The sequence below is a fragment of the Echeneis naucrates genome, chromosome 9, assembly GCF_900963305.1.
Source record: "Echeneis naucrates chromosome 9, fEcheNa1.1, whole genome shotgun sequence".
In the NCBI taxonomy this organism is placed as follows: Eukaryota; Metazoa; Chordata; class Actinopteri; order Carangiformes; family Echeneidae; genus Echeneis; species Echeneis naucrates.
The window spans coordinates 9424318-9443794 of record NC_042519.1 but is presented as its reverse complement, the minus strand read 5'-3'; the positions used below and the strand labels follow the sequence as shown (position 1 = coordinate 9443794).

General features: G+C 41.7%; 1 protein-coding gene across 2 annotated transcripts in view; it reads right to left on the bottom strand.

Annotated features, from left to right (window-relative positions):
- Positions 1–354: 354 nt before the first annotated feature.
- The window catches only part of LOC115049420 (GDNF family receptor alpha-2-like), a 43907-nt gene continuing 24784 nt past the window's right edge, over positions 355–19477 (bottom strand). Inside the window, exons 5-9 of one of the 2 annotated variants that reach the window (XR_003841124.1) lie at positions 11811–11923; positions 10689–10829; positions 7208–7350; positions 2415–2613; positions 355–2268 (exon numbers count right to left, since the gene is read on the bottom strand). Coding sequence is in view for 1 of the 2 variants with exons in the window: in XM_029511612.1 (XP_029367472.1) it covers positions 2476–2613; positions 7208–7350; positions 10689–10829; positions 11811–11923 (535 nt within the window). In the remaining variant the exon portion in view is untranslated. Of the gene's footprint in view, positions 2614–7207; positions 7351–10688; positions 10830–11810; positions 11924–19477 lie in introns of both variants that reach the window. The other variant, XM_029511612.1, reaches the window with a different exon arrangement.

The window sequence follows — 19477 nt, the reverse complement described above, 5'->3', positions numbered from 1 at the left end:
AAAATACTAAAATAAATCTTTCACCCACAAGCATGTTTCAATATTTTTGCAACCCATATGAGAGTTTATAATTTTGAAATGGGAAGCAATACGTTATGGGTGAAATATTAAACTTTGTGTATATTGTCTAAAATAGGTCCAGTTTCCTTCAGCCTGCCTGTTCTGATCAAATAACTGTGCTTCTTTTGAATGTTGAATTGTATCTGTTACATTGTTACACTTTTTTGTGATAGTGTATGTGAAGATTTTTGATATGACACTCATATGTGCATTGAAAAGCTTGGCGGCTGCTGACAACGCTGACCATGAAGACTTGGAACTCCATGAAGCTCCAGCTGAAATATGAAACACCATTTCTGTGGCTGTTGTGATTAAATTTTTTTGGCCAGCTGCAGAAGAGGAAAAGTAACACACGGCAGTCCTGCTTAAATTTGGTGAAATTTGGTCCCCCATTTATTAGTTACACTGAAGAACCAGTGTCAGCGGACAGGGCTATAACGGTTGTAGCTACAAGTCCCTTGACTACTGTACAACTTGGGGAAACCTGAATCAATCTTTTAAGAAGTGAAACTGTGAAAATATGGCATGAGCCCTTCAACATTTTAGGAAATTTCTTATTAAGATGAGAAGATCCCTCTATGGTAAATGGTATGTGTAAAGGGTGTGTCTAACCCTAACCCATCAGCAGTGGATTAGTTTAAATCGGTTAAAAGTTGTGAAAGACTGTAAACAGCTGCTCTATCGTCATAACTTTCCTTGAAATCACAATGTATAATTATTTCTCTTCAGACTTTTTCAGGCAAAACAAGTGATGTATTATGCTAATTAGAGTTAAATTAAATTTGAGGCCGTTTGGAAGATTGTGCTACCTTTGTTGCTGTTTCCGTTTGCTTCCAGTGTTTATGTTAAGCTAAGCTAACTGGCCATAGGCAGTAGCTTCATATTTATCGGACACTTTGGAGAGAGTTATTTAACTCTCAGTAAGAAGTTTCATTTACTTTCATTTTCGACAAATATGATCAGACAGTACACAGAATGTGTGTGAGTTTAGCAGAACCTTGAAGAGTAACTTCATCATACATATGGGCCCCTTTAAAAATACTCTGTGGAATGAGGAACAATAGGGTTGGAAATTACACATTGAAGCACTCTCGAAAACTGGTGGCTGTCCTTTCTCTGAAAAGCGCTGCAATTAAACAGTGCTTCACAACCCCTGCTCTGCTCTCTGAGGGGGAATGCGCAGCCCCACTCTACCAATTTAACCTTCTCCTCATAAGCTTATTTACCCCTGCATGTAAACATAGACACAAACGCACTGCAATAATTTCCCATACACATTTTAGTGCACACAGTATGATACTCAGACACAGGTTATGGCTTTCCAAGCAGTATGATTTCATTTAATCTCATCCCTGTATACATTCTTTGTGATCAAACCTTTAAAGACAAATATAAACGCAGATAATGAAGGCCCTCCATTAGTATCAAGTCAATACAGAGACACCTTAGCATACAGTGATGTCCACTGAAGATAGATATCGTAGATATCGTTAGGCTGAATGAAAGAAAACTGTTGTTTATATACACAGAGACAGTAATCTACACATGTGCAGGTGGACGCACGACGAACACCCACGGTCATCAACAACAACATCTCAAATGACCAAAGAACCATTAACTGTTAACGTCGCCATCTTCTGTTCTTTTTCGCCACCTGTTGAGAAAATACTGTAGCACCCAAATGAAAGAGCTGTACGGTAAATCGATTATGGTCACGGATACTATACCAACACTTAGAACACTGAGTAGGCTTTACAGTTTCGAGTTTACACTTGTGTTGAAGAGACAGAATGTAATCACCCCCCACGCCCCCCCACCCCCAAAATTTGTGGTCTGCTCATCCAAGAGAAGATTAAGTCGAGAACCAATTCAAGACGAAAAAAAGAAAAAGAAAAGTGACTGATAGCAGAAATATGTCTTTCTTTCTCTTTTCGCTCACACTCATTTACCTCATGCTCATTCCTTTTCTCTCTGCAACAATTTATTTTCTGTCAATCCTGATCTCTTCTAATTATGTTGTTCATTCCTTCTCTTCCTCCTTTGGTGAGAAAAGTATAGGAGTCTGTGACATGATCAGCTTCAGTCCTCCAGGTTTTGGTGTCCCAGTCAGAGGGGGAGTCGTTCCCAGAGAATAGCCATCATGGCCTCTCCTACAGTATCAAGGGTCCTTTTTTGAAGCCAAGCGCTCCATCACAGTTGTGGTCCTCCCTAACAACACATCGAATGAACAACAAATTCACAGTTTGTAAGATGTTACCATTTCCACCATCTTTTGTTTTTCCTCTTTCATAAAGCCCATTTATGTCAACTGCCCAGAGATTCAGCCTTCTTAATATCAGTCCCAGAAATAACACCTTCTGCTTTTGGGATCAGCTTGTGGGTGGATGACCTCTTTTTTTTCTCCTCCTGGCACTTCTATAAGGCATGCTGGGCCAGGACCAGCGCCAAAGCCAGGCCGGGAAGCAGAGCCCAGATGTTGGCACACAGGCAGGTGGAGTGATCCTCTGGCAGGCCCTGGGTTTTGCCCAGGCCACCGTCTCTTGGTTCAGGATACTGGGCAGACAGAGGGACACACAGAAGGAGAGAGTTGTGTAAAGGTTAGACATGACTCAGGCACCGATGCTACTTTCCTATTCCGGCATTTGAAGAAGTAAAGGAGGACGGAGAGGAGGAGGAGTAGAGGGAGGGAGGAAGGTGAGAAAGGACAAGGCCGGAGTGGAGGAGAAAAAGAAGGAAACACGTGTCAAAAAGTCAAAGTAAGAGAAGAAAATGACATGCATCCATGGCAGACCCACTTTGGCATGGATATTAAGTGTTTGATCCACCAAATGTTTTGATACGTGAAGCATATTTGAAGCCCCTTCTGCTTAGTATGCTCTCTGCTTCTTAAACAACTTGGCAACAAAGGAAAGCTTATTGTGAGGACTTTTTTCTTAAACTCTTTCAGGTTGTGCCAGCAAGTCTCTAAACAGTTTTTAAAGCTATCATTACAGACTTTATTTACAAGGAAAACATGCCACAAAGCCAAACACATACAACCGAAGCCAGTAGTGGCTGCAGATTTCTTTCAATTTCATAACACATAAATTACAGCAAGTAGTGGGCAAACTAAGTAGCTGCAAGACTATTCAAAGAGAATTGAGTGGAGGGCGACAGTTGTTCCCAACATCTGAACTCTAACGAGCCACTGACATTCAACAGCCTGGATAATGACTCCTCTGAGGCTATATATCTGAGTTTCGTCAGCAACCAGTCAGACCAGCTTTACCTAGTCAGAAGGCATGAACTGAGGATGGCCTTAGGATGAGAAGTGAAACGTCTTCAAAGTTATAGAACCAAGCCTCATTACTCTTTAGTCAATTCTCTTTGGATAACTATGACCTGGATGAATAAAAACCTACACGGACTAGCTGCAACACCGCTTGTCTGCAGCCTGACTACACACACACACAAAATGCTGCACTGTTTATTGTTATGCACAACAGAAAGTAAACTCACGTAGGTCCACAGTGCAGAAACTGAAGGCAAGCTGTGCAGTTTAGCACACTGCTCATATTATAGCAGAGAGCGGTGGGAGCACATAAGTCTAGATATTAAACTCCATGGCCCTTTGACTTCCGCAGTTGTATTCATACTACAACGGGCTTCTGTGCTTTCCCGTAAAATTGTTAGTATCTTAAACACATTTTACATTTTGTACGGTCCTTGTAACACAAAGAATAACCATTTGGCTCCAAGTTAAAGTAGTCTCACTCAATTTGCGGAGGCACCATTTTCAGTCCAGCACATCAATACTGAGGCACATCATAAGGAACATGAAACATTTTCTTCTCCTCCTCCTCCTCCCACTCCTCCTCCTTCTTGTCCTCCTCCTCCTCCAGCACCATCCTCTCACCTTATTTTCACCAATGCAACCTCTGCAGAGATTGCACTTTGGCCCATTTCCCTGTACATATAAAAAAAAAAATCTACTCAGATGTTATCTTCCAGGGCTTCATCTACCAACAGAACGAGGAAAGGTGAGAAAAAATAATGATAAATTATATTAACTATACAGACATGCTTTTTTAGTATAGGAGTGAGGGAAGAGGGGCGAGTGAGGGAGAGAGAAAAAGAAAACTGAATACACAATAGCTTCATTTATCACAGTACCTGGACTCATGCATTCACACTACACTGTGAAGAAATGGTTGAGAGATGGTTGCCAAAAAAAAGGGGGGGGAAAAAGCTTTGGGTAGCTTGACAATGCACCAAACACGTCCGCGACTAAAAGCCAATTAATTAGCAAAGGCAGCGATGTGTGGCAGCAGCCTGTTGACATGAGTCCAGATCTCTGGCTGCAGCCAATATCCACACATACACTCAAGCTTGTGAGATGGTACACATGCACAAACAAGTGGCTAAAAGCACAAACACATGCACCACGATGGAATACAGAAAATGTCAAAACAGGCTGCCCACACTCCAACACATACACTGAGGGGGAGGGTGGAAGATATTCAGAAGGATTTATCCAAGCAGGTGATAAGCATGTCTCGCACTTGTCGTTCAGGTAGCTCAGGTAAGTATGTGTGTTTGTACACACTGAGCAGCATTGTCAATATACAGTATGGTAGGGCTGCATTGCACAAAGCCAGCTCAGTAATCCTGAGTTACGTAGTTTTTGTCCAATTGAGCTGAACAACAAAACAAAGTTGCATGGGAACATGGTCAACACTGGCTTCCCCATGGTGGAGGTTAGAGAAGACATTTTCACACAGACAGGTGAGGTTATATTGCAGTGTAAATGAAACTCTGAATACAATGAAAAATTAGTACTTCCATTTAAACATGTCCTTGTTCAAGAATTGGTTAAGCGAGGGCATTAAAATTCTAATCAAGATTACAATTATAGGACACGTAAAATCCATCTTATCTGTGAGACCCACACTGAGCCTGGAAATATAGCAAAGGCATCTTTGGGAATTTACCATTTACTTCAAACTCCACTGAAACACATTAGTATATAGGGAATGTAGTTTTGTTTTTCTCAACATAAACAGAGCAGGAGTTCTAATAGCTACCCATCTGACTTTCAATGCTCAAAGGGCCAAGCTTTACCCCATATGTTTACTCAGTGAGTGTGAGATAAAGCCCTTTACCACTGACATTGACATTTTGAATAATATGAATAGAAATTTGCTGAAAATTCTAAAACAGGTCAGACAGCGAAAGTGCATGGTTACAGAAAGCAGATTGTCACTTTTCTCTAACTTTACTTATCACTATTGGATGTTCCTTGATTTCATGGTTGTTTGGCATCCATCATTTCATATATATATCACAAAGCTAATATATTGTCATACTCAGATGTTTTGTACACATGGGACTACACGTGTGTGTGTGTGTGTGTTACTAAGGGGCACCCGCTGGCCACCGTGTAATTTACAGCATTGGACAGTCAGTCTTTTGCCAAGAGGACTCGTACCATAACAGCACTCCCCCAATTTATCTGCCATGGAAGTTTGACAAGTTTTAATTGCCAGGCATAGTTGTCTGAGAACACAGGGCGGCCCAAAATGTCCCTAACAGCTCCCTCTCTAATTATAAACTTCCTGCTTGAGTAATCACACGTCTTATTGTTTCCTAATTACCATTTTTACAATAAATTAAACACCACGCTGCAGTGAGACAGGCAAAGAGCAGTGCATCAATACACACACAGAGCCCTTGGAGAAAGCTCCTTCACCATCCATTCCCTCCATGCCATTCTCTCGCTTTCTCTCTCCCCAATACCTTTTCTAAACAAATACACTGTAATTGTTATCAGAATTGGCTGTTCATTAATACTCCTCTTTGCAACATTTTTAAGGTTTTTAATTTGCTGTCTTCACATTAATGAGGTTTCCTGCATAAAGGACAATACTGCATGAATCAGGTGCAGTGTGACCATTTAACGGCTGCAAAAGGCCCAGGAATTACTCAAAATAGATGTTTTAATGGTACTCATTCATTCAGCATGAAAATTTGCAGCGGTAAAAACTGCGAACTGCCTGGATTTTTCACCGAAAAATTACATTAACAATAGCATCAATAGACGTGGTGGCGGCAGCGGCGGTGGTAGCAGCTGAAGGTTTTACGAAGTATAGTTTCATATTACAGTGTGTAATTCAGCCAAGCTTGGTAACTGGGTTTCCTGCAAAGGTGAAAAACATCATTAGTCTTACACCACAAGGCTGCACAGCACATCTGAAATACATCTGTGAAACAGAACCATATTTCATTGTGGAAACGAATCAAACTGAACAGCTAGATAAAAATGAATGAAGGAAAAAAGAAATCCCCTTCCTCTGGCCAAAGTGCACTGTAAGATATTTCTGGCCGGTTTGAGACAGACAGCAAGGGAGATGTAGTCTTTGGCAGACAATATGCTTCTGTCATTTTTCCCATTTTATTTGAAGAGAAAATGAAGTACAGTTCTATTAAAAGACAAACACAGACACATTCTTGCACCACAGGCCAGAGTGATGTTTTTCTGCTCCAGACGTGAACCCGGTTATAGCAGAGTTGACTGCAGTCTTCAGAGTAGACGTCATTCAGCAGAGAAAAGGCCCGGGGCCGATATTTTCGAACCTCTAATCCAGATTAAAACCCCCAGCCCCCATTCCTTTAACAATTTCATTGTCTGAGAGAAATATAATATTTCAACTAAATGTCATCATCTTGGGTGTAGCATAAACTGTCTTATCGTAAAGCGCCTGTCTGATGTGCCAATTGCTTTAACAAGCATAGAGATTGAATGTGATGAGAATGGAATGGTGCAGAGTATTATATCCTCGTTCATGGGAGCTGAGTGAAGGTTTTCTTTGGGGGGGGGGGGGGCTTGCTTCTTGTAATATGTTAACTTTTCATAAATTTCACAAATTTATGCAAAGAAGTTGCTGGAAACAACTGAACATGTATGGAAATATTTGTGCGCCACCAAATCATATCTTTTACATTTTTTTCCACAATGGATGACCTATATACGATATAATGTACTCTGGGATTAACACCCTCAATTCAAAAAGCCAACCCGATTGACAGTCAGGAAGGAAATAATGACTCCTTGTTACATTTTTGCATAGAAATTTAAAATTTGTAATACCCCATGTCATGCAAGAATTACCTTTGGGATGGCGACAAATGGGGGTTCTGAGGTGCCCGTTGTCCAATCCCACCCTGCCTTCGTCATCGCCGAGGTGCCTGGGACAGCTCCACTTCTGTTCTGCATGTTGTCTAGCCCATAACCAAAGGCCTGAATGGCATTTCCTGCAGGGACAGAGATATGAAGTAATATGTTCTTGACTACCGTCCCAGCAAGCAGCCAGCGAGCAGACAGACAACTCTAAGTCAACTTCTTGGTCCCCTGCCCAATCTTTGGCAACCAAGGGAACAAGGGGGGGGAGAGAGGGATTGAGGAAGGAAGAAGTAAAAAGAGTATGCAAAGGCACTTTTTTTGCCTCGGCAGTGAGCCTGAGAGTTCTATGCCAAACTAATCAAAAACAGCAATCAGAGGTTTGTTTGTGAAAATCTGTCATTGGGGAGGCTCTTTTTGACTTTACTGTCTTCAATTCTATCTTATGTTTAATATTTTAATCCATGTCTTCGTTTTGAATAACTAACATCTTTATACTGTCAATTTCGGTGCTAATTATCCTAAGTGAATCCTGCAGCGACACAGTGGACACATTCATCAAATCCAAACCACTCTGGTTCATGTTCTTAGCTCCTTAAAAAATACCTTTCATGTTTCAACAACCAACGTCAAATTGCAACCAGCTGACCAAACAGTGGCATAATCATCTGTACTTGAGTCGATGATATTTGGCGGCAGTCGCACATTTAGAAACGAAACCTCTTAAAAGAAGTAAACCAATCAGCTCGAACAGACAACAGTGGTCTGTGAGTGCATATGAGTCCTTGTGTATCTGCCTGCAGATGTAGCGCACGCGTTTACATTTTTGTGTCGAAGTGCATGTGTGAGTCCCTGCAAAACTGTGATAACTCCCTGTTCACTCAGCTTTTCAGCTAGATATGGTAAAATAGGGACTGAGCACCTTTTCACTGCTCATCCGTTTAAAACATGAGGGTTGTTTCTCTTTGTTCAGCCAGAGAGAAGGCAAGGCATGTAATTGCTTGGCAACCACCTCCATTATAAGGTCAGCATGCAGAGATGACTTTGAATAGATTCATGTTACTGATCAAATTCAAAACATTCCCAAACAAAGGAAAATGGCATTTCCCCACTGCGACACAAAGGACTGATGGGATACTTGTGGAATGCACGGGATGGACACACACACACACACACACACACACACACACAGTCTTTAGTAATCCCAATGCATAGCTGCATAGATTTGTCTGTCACATCCCCTGTCCACCTACGCACTGCTGCGCACACACACACACACACGCACACACACAGGTATACAAACTGTACAGCTAATCACACGCAAAGACACACACATACAAAAGCATCCTTCTTTCTTGTTCAACATCGGTGTTTGGCTGCTGCTGGAAAATAAAAGTAGAGAGACAAATAGAGCCTCGCAACTTTAATCCTTCCAGTCAAGAGCTGGTGAAGCACTGCTGAGACGTGATGTTATGCATCTGTTTGTCAGGGTCGGCTATAGCTAGCTATTCCCCTACAGATGCAGTAAGATGGGGGAATAAAGTCGTAAATCAAACTAGTTGGCTGGAGGGCCTCCACACAGGATGTTTTACTGCGCCCAAATGTTTCACCAAGTGATTAAGCTCATTGCCAATAGCAATTAAATTTTTTAATGACTCTGGATTAGTTTGCCTTTAACCCCTGGGCACAGCCTACGTTGCCCTGCCTGCGGGGACAGACAGAATAAGTGATAAAGGAGAAAAGAACAAGAGGAAGAAAGATAGCAAGAGGAAGGACCCTGGATTGTGCTTGGACTAGCATTGTTATATCCATTCAGCTGGAATGGTTTCGGCTGGCTTCCCCATGTGTTTCAGTCACACATATTTTCCAAACGTATTCCTCAGCCGGACTATTCTTTTGCTTGTACTTGTCCGATGAAGTGGGGAAGTGGCGGAAACAGGAACATCAGGTTTTTATTTGCAATGTGCTTTGATTTGTCGATCAGTCTAAGAAATGATCTACTCGGCATAAATTGTGAAAGAGGAAAAACGTTGGTCACAGGGAGCTGAAAGAAACAAATATACATACACACACTCAAATATATCTATGTATACATGTGTTTTTGTGTAAATTCTCCTCCCTAGTTTGTCGAAGTTTATCGCCTGTTCCCCTTGACTGCAGAGAGGAGATGCTGCATTTTGTGTTATTTTTCAAGACGCCTCCTCAGCTCCCAGCCTCATCCCTCATCCTGCACACTCAGCTAAAATGGGACCCCAGCAATCTATTGAAATGGTCTGAAAGCATTATCCACACAATGGAACATGTTAAAGGCAACGGTGTCTTGTAGCGCTGATGACACTGCTCGCTCCAGCATTACACAGAGGGAGCTCTCTGTATTTTACCTCACAGGGAAAAATGTGCAAGGATGTTTGAGGCGCCCGTTGTCATGCTGTGTGTTATACATTTGATGTACAGATAATATGTATTTTAGCTCCCCCTATTAATTAATTGGTCCTAGATCTGTCATTTTCAGGATATTTTTCTACCACAAAGGATAAGTCCTTTAACTCTCTCAGACTGAATGTGAAAATGATATGTAAATGGGTTCTTTTGTATTAAAGTCAGGGCAGATCCTTCCCGAAGGACTGAAAAGAATTTATAAGAAATTACTAGTTTCTAAGGATTTAAGACGATTTAATTTCAACGTACTCCGTAAAGGAATTTCTGGTGGAAAAGAAGTATCAACATATGTAGCCGGCAAATCTTTATTCAAACTTCTAGAACTCCATCCACCCATCCAAATAAAGGGAAATGATCAATTATTCATTCACATATTTTCAAGCGCTCATCCATCAGGGCTCCAGGGGTGCTGGAGCCAATTCCAGCGAGGTTGGAGGTCCACCCTGGACAGGTTGCCAGTCTATCACAGACTGAAACACAGAGGCATGCAGAGACAACAACTATTCACACTCACATTCATGTCTCGGGGGAGCAGTTAACCTGATCCTGCATATCTTCAGACTGTGGGACTCCACAGGGAAAGGCCTCAGGCCCAGGAATCGAACCTTTCTGTGAGCAACCACCACTGTGCCCTCTATGATCAGTTATTTTTAGTTAAATTCAATTGAGATTAGATTATTTTAAGTTGATTTTCTTTTGCTAGAGAAACACCCGGATGTATAAAGCAGCTTGAGCTCTCACCCCCCAACCCATGTTTTTCCACATTCATTCTCCACTGAGCATCATCCACCCCTGAAAAACATCACAACCACTGTTCTCTGACAGCAGAGCTCAACAACCCTGAAAGAAAAAGAACTGACATGAAACTATTAAAGTTGCATTAGATTGACGTCCAGGGCTCTCCCTTCACTTACATGGCAGCAGGTGAAAGTGCTGCACCACATGCTTGTGGCATTATCAATATTGTGTGCTGTGAAGCCTTTCAAATACATTTGCAATGCATGCAGAGTGTCAGTGTGTTGGCATCACTCACTTAGGCATGTGTTGTCTGTGAAGGTTCGAAGGAAGTGCATACATTCCTCCTCTTGGTTTCCACTGCCCTTACAGGTGCACCATGGGGAGATGGTCCAGTTTGAGAAGCTGCTGTCAACATAGTTGGGTGTCATTTCGGTCCCTGTTAGGGCATCCACACATAAATAGAGACATAAACACAAAAATATGCATATTAGGACAAACAGTTATGGGTCACTAATGGACAATAATGGACTACATTTACTCCAAATAGTATATAAAATGGACAACAGGGCGCCAGTCATGGGAATGAGAAGGTGAAGTATTCTGTAATGCTTAATTTTGAATGTAAAGAGCCCATTATGTCCATGAATATTTTGCTAAGTAGGTGCTTTAGGAAGTGCTGTTTGAATATAGCACCACTGTACTAAAACATTTACTTTCCTGTTTTAATGCTTTCAAATGGAGTCGGAGGTGTTAGATGGACTTTGGGTGGCATCAAGTCCAGGAATCATCGTGGCGAATCACCACTTCATACAGCACAATGTGAGATACATGGTGGGGAAGCACTGACGGAAATATGGACACTTCACTTACTAAAAATGGTAGTTTGCCTACATTTGCATTGGGAACATGCAGCAGCTCTCTGATACTGCTCCGCCCTGACCGAGGTGTTATTATCTAATGTTGGCTGGGATTGGAAAATATGCACGCAATAGACTGTGCGTATTGTGCGGGCAACATTTAGTACGGATGGTCATCGAGTGTTTTAATTAAGTAAACACTCTCCTGGTGCTCTGTTTGCTAATTACTCCTAGTAGTGAACTGATGTCCAGTGTGCTGTGGGAGATATCAGACCGGGGGGTGGGACAGTTATGGGAGTGTTTTTCTGTGTCTGTTTGCCGCGATAAAATGAAGGTACAACAGGCTGCTGTCAGACTGTCTCTCACTCAAGCCATGTAAAGCCATTACCCTTTAGCTCACCATATATCTGAAATTTCAGGACAATATTTCTAAGGCGTGGAGGTAAATGTGCATTTTTGTTGGCCTCCTGTCTTTTTAGTCATTCCGTTTTCTCTCTCTCTCTCTCACAAACACAATCTCACTCCATCTAAGTGTCAGCCACAGACTTGGTTGCACTGACCGATGAGCCTTGCGTAGGAGGCCAAGCAGGCTTGGTGATTGTCTTGGTTGGGACAGGTGCTCGCTGAGGACGAAGCCATCCAGCAGTTCACCAGATAATCAGCCAGCCGAGACCTGCACATCAAACATGAAACACCGCAGAGAAAGAGAGTCAGTCACAAACCTCAAGAATATGACAGATGAACACATGCATGAGACAAATTCAAAGGACTTTTTTTTTTTTTTGGCGCTGTTTTTACTCAGAAGTAGCTGCCAATTGTGACCAGCATCAAAAGTGGGAAAATATATGCAACATCTGTTCCAGGTCTGCTCTAACAGGTGTCCTGAATAGCAACCAGGTCGAATTCACACTTCAGTGCGAACCAGATATTTACTGTTGTCACAGCATACAGGATAAACCCAAAGGTTGGCCATTAGTGGAAGCACAAGGATGATATCATATGCTGGCCCTAGCTTTCATGTTTATCGTGGACGTCTTCACTGTCTCCCATATTGAGTGTCCCCACAAACTGAGGGAACTGATAAAAATAGTATGTTTTGTTTCAGTGTGTGTTTGTGATAAGAGCTTTAAGTCTGCGGAGGCCCCCGGGGTGGCATTGCTAATCCACTTAAGTAGGTTTATTGGGAGTAGCGTTGCAAAGTTGCTCTGTCTGTACTGTTCACATCACAGCTGCTCACTAAGTGAATCACCATCCATTGCGCTCTCTCTCCCTCTCTCCCCCCTCTCTCCCCGCTCTCTCCCCTCTCTCTCCCTTCTCTCTGTCTTTGTGAGTCCCTCCCTCTCTGTCATGACTCATACTCTGACCTGGTCTGACCATTTTTTTCCAGCCCTAAGTTCAAAGGTACTCGAACATACCTCAGGCTGTGCTACCCTTTGCAAACAAAAATAGACATGTGCACACATACACACACACACATATATGAAATAAAGGTATTTTATTACTGCCATATCTTGGCCATTTCACTTTTAGTCAGCCACTTCTTACTTGTTGATTGTTTTTCCCTTTGCAGAAGAGGGTGAGGGAGTTTTTCGACAGAATATGTTGATATTATTGTAACAAACTGTAAAATCCTGTGTACAGGAGCGGGTTTTCCATTCATCTGCCTGAACACTTTCACTTCCCCACACCTTTACACTTTTATCCAATGCTGCTATTCAGACATAATAACTCATAATGACACATAACAGCACATGTTCCTCATATGCTCTACTACTCTACATTGTTTAAGTGGCTCCTTTTTTTTCCTGCCCACCCTTTTGCTGGGTAAAATGTAAAAATTTACCTTCATTTGCGCTGCAGGGACCATTTCCTCTCTGCTGATTTGTTCCATAAAGCTCAACAAATGCAATTCACACAAGGAAAATGTGCAAAGTCTTTACTTGCTGCTGGTTTCCTTCAGAAAAATAATTATTCCAGTGCGTCAAAATGGATGTGGTAACAACTTTTATGTTTAACACGATGGATTTTGCATCTGTAAAGATATATTTGACACAATATGTAAATTATGCTTCTGCACATATTTTCACGTGACATGTTCATCAAGCATTTGAGTTATGCTAGATGTAGTGAGAGAAACTGTCACGCACCTTCAGCAGTGCTCTCATGCACTGAGAGACTGAGCTCCATCTTAAAAAGAAACATCAGCAAAGTGCTAATAGTTGCATCCACAGAAGCCTAAACATGTGGAATGTTAATGTCAGAAATTTACATACTGCCTTGTTTTTAATGAAGCAGTGAATCTGTAATGTTTGTCACATGTCCTGCGTTAAAGGTGCTCTAAATGAACAGGTGTAGTTAATGCATTACAATTATAATGAGCCTCCAAAAAATCCCCCAAATAAATAGTGATTCTTTTGACGGATAAATGCTGGGAACTAAGAAAGGAGACACGTGACCGTAACAGTCTATCAGAGAGAGTCAGTGGGTGCATTGTGCTCTCTGTCATACTGCATCCCAACTCTATGAATAAGATTTTGCTGGAGGGGGGAATATAGGGTGATGAGGTAATAAACACAGTGTCTTCTTATTCGTGCGTCTCACTCTCTCTGTGCCTTTCGCCACCGAAGCCAGTGTGGTGTGATGATCTTGGGCCTCCAGCAGCAAGCCCCAGTTAGCCTCACTTCATTACTCCAACTCCGCCTCCATCCGACCTCCTATCAAATCACCCGGAGAGGCTCTCGACATGATGTGCTGTTAACACGTCTGAAGCCTCGCTTCAGAAAACGGGACATATGCTTGCTCTACCATGGCAGCCACTGATACAGAAGTAAACACATGCAAAAACACTCAAACAGCGAGACACAATGCCCAACGTTGATTCATCAAAGAAAAAACATAACAGATCTTCACACCAGTGCTCATCACTTAAAGACTCTCTTCCTGTTCAGCAAAAGAAGGCACTTGTACCCACAATCATGCCATAAAATAATAATAAAAAAAAAAGATATAACAGACACGGGAGGAAGAATAACTCTTGGGACTATACAAAGCACCCTTTAGAACCTCATTTTCCATTTTTTATTTCTTATGGGCAAAGGTTCCTGAACAAAAAATGTAAACGTCAGATTTCTGTTGGAAAGGCAAAGACCACGAAAGATTAAAGAAACTGAACAAGCACAGTGTTTCTTTTAGAAGCGGAGCTCTTTCAGACAATGATGCCTTAAAAACAGTAATTTAAAGTTTAGAGAGGTGTCCTGAGTCTTCAGACAATGGTGTTCCAGCACCGGGATGCAGCACATTTCATGGCTTCCAAGGGCTTTCCATTATACCTCGGCGAAACGCCACTCGCTGCTGAAATTACAGGCTGTCTAGCTCAACAGAGTTTTATGGTCATTTCAGCCACTCAGCCCCCAGGGAAGTGGCAGAGGAGCCCCCACAGAGGTAGACTTCTTTCAACCAACCTGACACTTTAAACACAGTGATTCGCAGAGCGCTGAGTGCCTGTCCATCCAGCTTGGCAGTAATAGAAAACTAATGGCTTTTTATATGGGTTCTTATTCCTATCACTCGATGCCCATGACAAACAATGTGACTCAAATCAGATGAATGTCAGCCATGGAAACCATTTCCTCATGAAGGAGGCAAGAAGAAAAACATTTATCAGACTCCAAAATCCTCTAATAGCTGCCTTTCTAAATTAAAACAACAGCCTATTGAGAGCCATATCTGGTTTAGAAACTTCCCCTCAGTGCTCTGTCTACAAATATGAGCTCTTCTACGGATGATAATTTCTGTTAAATGTGAAATTACAGTCTTCAGTCTTATCACTTCACTCAGTCGTCAGCCTAGAGAGGCTTTAGAAACCCTATCTTTCACTCATCTACAGAAAACAGAACAATAAGCATGACACAATAGCTGCCAACATAATAGCAGTTACATGGAGCAAATAAGAAAAACAAAAGATGTTTCCCTCTGCTCTGCTCTCTCTGCTTTACATCACCTTTCCTCCCTCTTGCCTTTCTTTTTTTTATTTTTTTTGCCTGTTGTGTTAATTTGAACATATCTTTTCTCTCCTGTCCTCTGCTCTCCCCTCCAATTTATGTCCTGTTGTCACTGTTGTACAAACTCATTGTGATTGCAACCTTAAGAGCTCATGTGCAAACTCATGGTGTGGGAATATGACCCTGTTTCGATCAATAGGACTCAACAGCCCCATGTGTGCTTTTGTCACTTGCTGTTAAATGCCAAAGCAAACTATTGCAGTTGGCAACATTAATATACTACCATTTTGAAGATATTACATGACACGTCATAATAGTTTTTATGTAAAGCCCAGAGCACTGACCTTGGGAGTGGAATGCTATTGAATATTGTGATTAAAAGCAGACAATCATTTTTATTTTTTTTTTTACTCACACTCACTCTTCAGTCTCAGTGTTGCTCTGCTCAGAGGTGATGGTTTATTTTACCTGAAGAGATTCTCCCCTCAGTGCGCCAAGACAAAGGCCTGTCTCTATTTTTTTTTTTCCCTGGCAGCACTGTACTCATTGGGATTCCCGGTCAATAATGTAAAAGGGCAATGTGGACAGATGGCATTCAGTCAAAACACAGGGCAGTTTAGCTTTGTTGTCACATGACACAACCTTTCGTCCCCTTACTCAGTGGAGAATTGAGACCAACAAAAACTGTCAGGTGACACAACCTCCTCTGCATTACTAAGCAGAAAAAACAAGGTTAAAAAAAAAGAAGCAACAGTCGGCATTTTCATTTAACCAGCCCACATTTAGTTTTATTTTGAAACACTTATGCACGATTGCAATTTTCCTTGTTTGGTGAACAGACAATTGGCTTGCAAATCATCATTTCTTTTACTTTCTCACTTTCTTTCTCTGCTTATGTCTGCACCACCAGATTACTTGCAACCACTGACTGAATGTTATGTCAATGGGATTAATGCTAAATCAACTGTGCCACACACAACCCCAGCCCTTTGTTTGGTAAGGGGTGAGCAGATTATTCAAGGTTATCTTAACTCCCTAAATACTCTCTGATCAAGGCAAACATCCGCCATCCACCAGAGAAAGTGTGCACATCAAACAAATGCATAAACTGTCCCTGAAATCGGCGGTAGCAGCCCCCCTGCACAACTCTTCTTACCATTAATTATAGAACTATTAGTCATATATCAGAGGGAAAAGTTTAAAGAAAGTTACTGACTGTAGCTTTCAATGAGACTCACAAGGGGAGGTTCAGAATGAGAATGATCATGGGTGAAAGAGCAGGCTTTAATTGACACATTTAAAACCACACATTGGCTATTCTTTAGGTAAGTCTGAAGGCCTATTGATAATGTGTGCATTAATAATAGATACAGTACCATTGGAGGGAAGGATGAAGCCTAGTCAGTAATGACTGCAGTTTTCTGCTATACCATGTTCCCTTAGAGATTACAGTTGGGAAAGTAAATGGCCATATACTAATCCATGTATTGGAATTAAATGCACAACTCTTTATTTCCAGTTCCCGCACCATCTCTCTTGCTGCTCTCTCTCTGTCTGTCTCTCTCTGCAGTTTGCCACTCACATGTACAGCCAGTAAGCTGAGCACGTCTCCATCGAAGCTAAGGCCTGATTAAAGCCGCACACTGCAGAAAACTGTACTCCATATGAGGAAAAGGTCACCGATTTACACATGCTTTGCTTGCAAAACCACAGCTTTATACTATCAGAAAAGACACTTCACTTTGATAGCTTGTATTGTAGCCAGGGAGATAGAGGCAGTCAAATTATTACATTTAGCACAAGCTTTTAAAATGAGTAGTTGACTCTGTTGTATGTGTGTGTGTGTGTGTGTGTGTGTGTATGTGTGTTTATACCTCAGTCACTGTGAGGACTTTGACTCTAAGAGGAAGAATTTATAGAACTTCATTGCAAGATTTAGATATAAAATGTAAAAAATATATAACTGTACAAAAGACCTTTCTGTGTGTTTTTGCTGCTGTTTTACACATAAACTGACTTTGTATGTCAGGACAAATCCTGTCAGTACATTTTTCTATATGTGGTTGTCTAACTGATTGTGTTTCACTTGCGTTACATACATATAACCTGAATGGGTTTTTTTTTCTTTTCTTTTCTCCTCTATTTTCTTTTTTATTTTTTTTTTCTTTTTGAAGGGTTTCAGTTTTCAGTTCACCCCCACCGCTCTCATTTGAAAGAGGTAAAAATATGTCTACCCTGCTGTATAAAATAATGAAAAGAGAAAAATTAATTAGTCCTTGTTCAAAGTAACGGTTTAGCACAGGCATGTAGCTGTGATGGTTAAATTGTTGTTAACACAATATACAGATTTTAAAATAACAGGCTGCCCCATGAGTCTGTAGCTCTGAGCACATTTAGCATTTTTTTTTTTTACATATTATAAAGTCACTTTTTGGCTTTCTGCCTTACACACACTCAACAAAGTGGGCAATTTCTTGAACAATGTATTTCCAGCCAGCTTCTCTTATGTAAGCTCTGGTTGTTCATTTGAGTTATAGTATAGCAGAGGGAGTATGGGGTAAGGGGAGAGTTAGTGGCCAGGGAATAAATACATCGGGGGTCCTCCCAAGTGTGTGTGTGTGTTTTAGTGAAGGTGAGAAAAACTGATGATAAAAGTGAGAGCTGTCTCTGAAGCTACAGGGTAATGCCATCTGGGCCAGTCATTCTCCCCACACCGTTCCCTCTCAGTGGAGACTCAGATCCAATAGAACCGATTGTTGATTTACACCAGTGTGTGTGTGTGTGTGTGTGTGTGTGTGTGTGTGTGTGTGTGTGTGTGTGTGTGTGTGTGTGAGAGTGAAAAAGGGGAGTGCTCTGTACTGTACATCTCCTTAACTGGGTCAGGTTACCTGTACAGTGATCGATTGTCTCTCTGCTACCCACTTTTAGAACCAGTGGCCAAAAAAACTCAATCAAAGACTACCAAGGAAGTCTGGAGAGCAGGGGATATAAATCAAAGATAGAAGTGTTGCATTGATCCTTCAGACAATCAATGTGGTGGATATATATACAACTCAATACTCTTTGGGTGAAGCTTCATTGAGCTTGTGCCATGTGAACTGACATGGAAATGGACAAGGTGTTTCTCCATGTATACATGTGTGAACACACACACACCTACACACATGCTTAGTTCACACTTCCTGAAACTGCACATCCAAATATAGCCTATTGTCCCTCTGTGGAAAAAAGTAATCCCATATGTATAGTTGTTAGATCCACAGGAAGGATGGTGAGAACACAGGGTTGAGAAGTGAAGAGGAGAGAAGAGGAAGTGAGGACAGTAACAGGGGACAGTAACGAACCCAGGGATGTCTGTTTTTTGTTTTTTTTTTTCAGTCTGTGCAGGATTATAGAAGGAAATAACATAATAACTGCAGCAGAAGTACAACCAGGTGTGAGAAATAAGTGCTGCTCCATTTAATGCTTGTTCTCTGTCCATCTACAGTCCCTCGATCTCCAGAGTATGTCAACAATTGCCTCCTCAGAGAGAGGAAGAGAATGAAATCTTCCAGAGCAATATGCCACCTAAGCCCAAGCCAAAAGCATATATTTGAAATCCTCTCAAATATTTATTTTTTGTTTGATTGAGCTCTGAGCTCCACCTGGAACGGTCTGAACAGTCTCCAAAGGTGAAATCACAGCCAATCTGGCATCTGATGTGCAAACAGTGAAACTCCAAAAAGAAAGTATTTGGAGGCATTTTTCCCAGCGCAATGGAGGAAACTGCTGGCCTTTCCTAAACCTAAAATAAATAATAAAATAGTCGAGTGTACATTTTTAAATCCGTTTTGACTTGGGCGTGTTTTCAGCCGTGACCCTTTCTTCATCAGAGTGTGTTACAGCGAACTAAGCTCGTCTTTGAGATGGCCAGCAGAGTCTGCTGATCCATAGCAGTGGGACCTAAACACTGACCTCCAACCCGCTGCAGTAGCTTTACGGCCCGGATCGATGCGGTGACCCTCCCTCTCACTCCTCTTTCTCTCACTCGTTCTCTCTGTCTCATTATCTCACCCTCCTTCTTTTCTTCCTCCCCTTCCCTCCTCTTCTCCCAAATCCATCCCTTGTGTTAAAGTGAAATAGGCTTGGCTTAGCGGTGTACACCCTGTTTGGATTCAGACAGGCATCCCCGAGGGAGGCCTGTTGTTGAATGATCTCCCTGAGCCTTTATCAACACATCCCTGAGA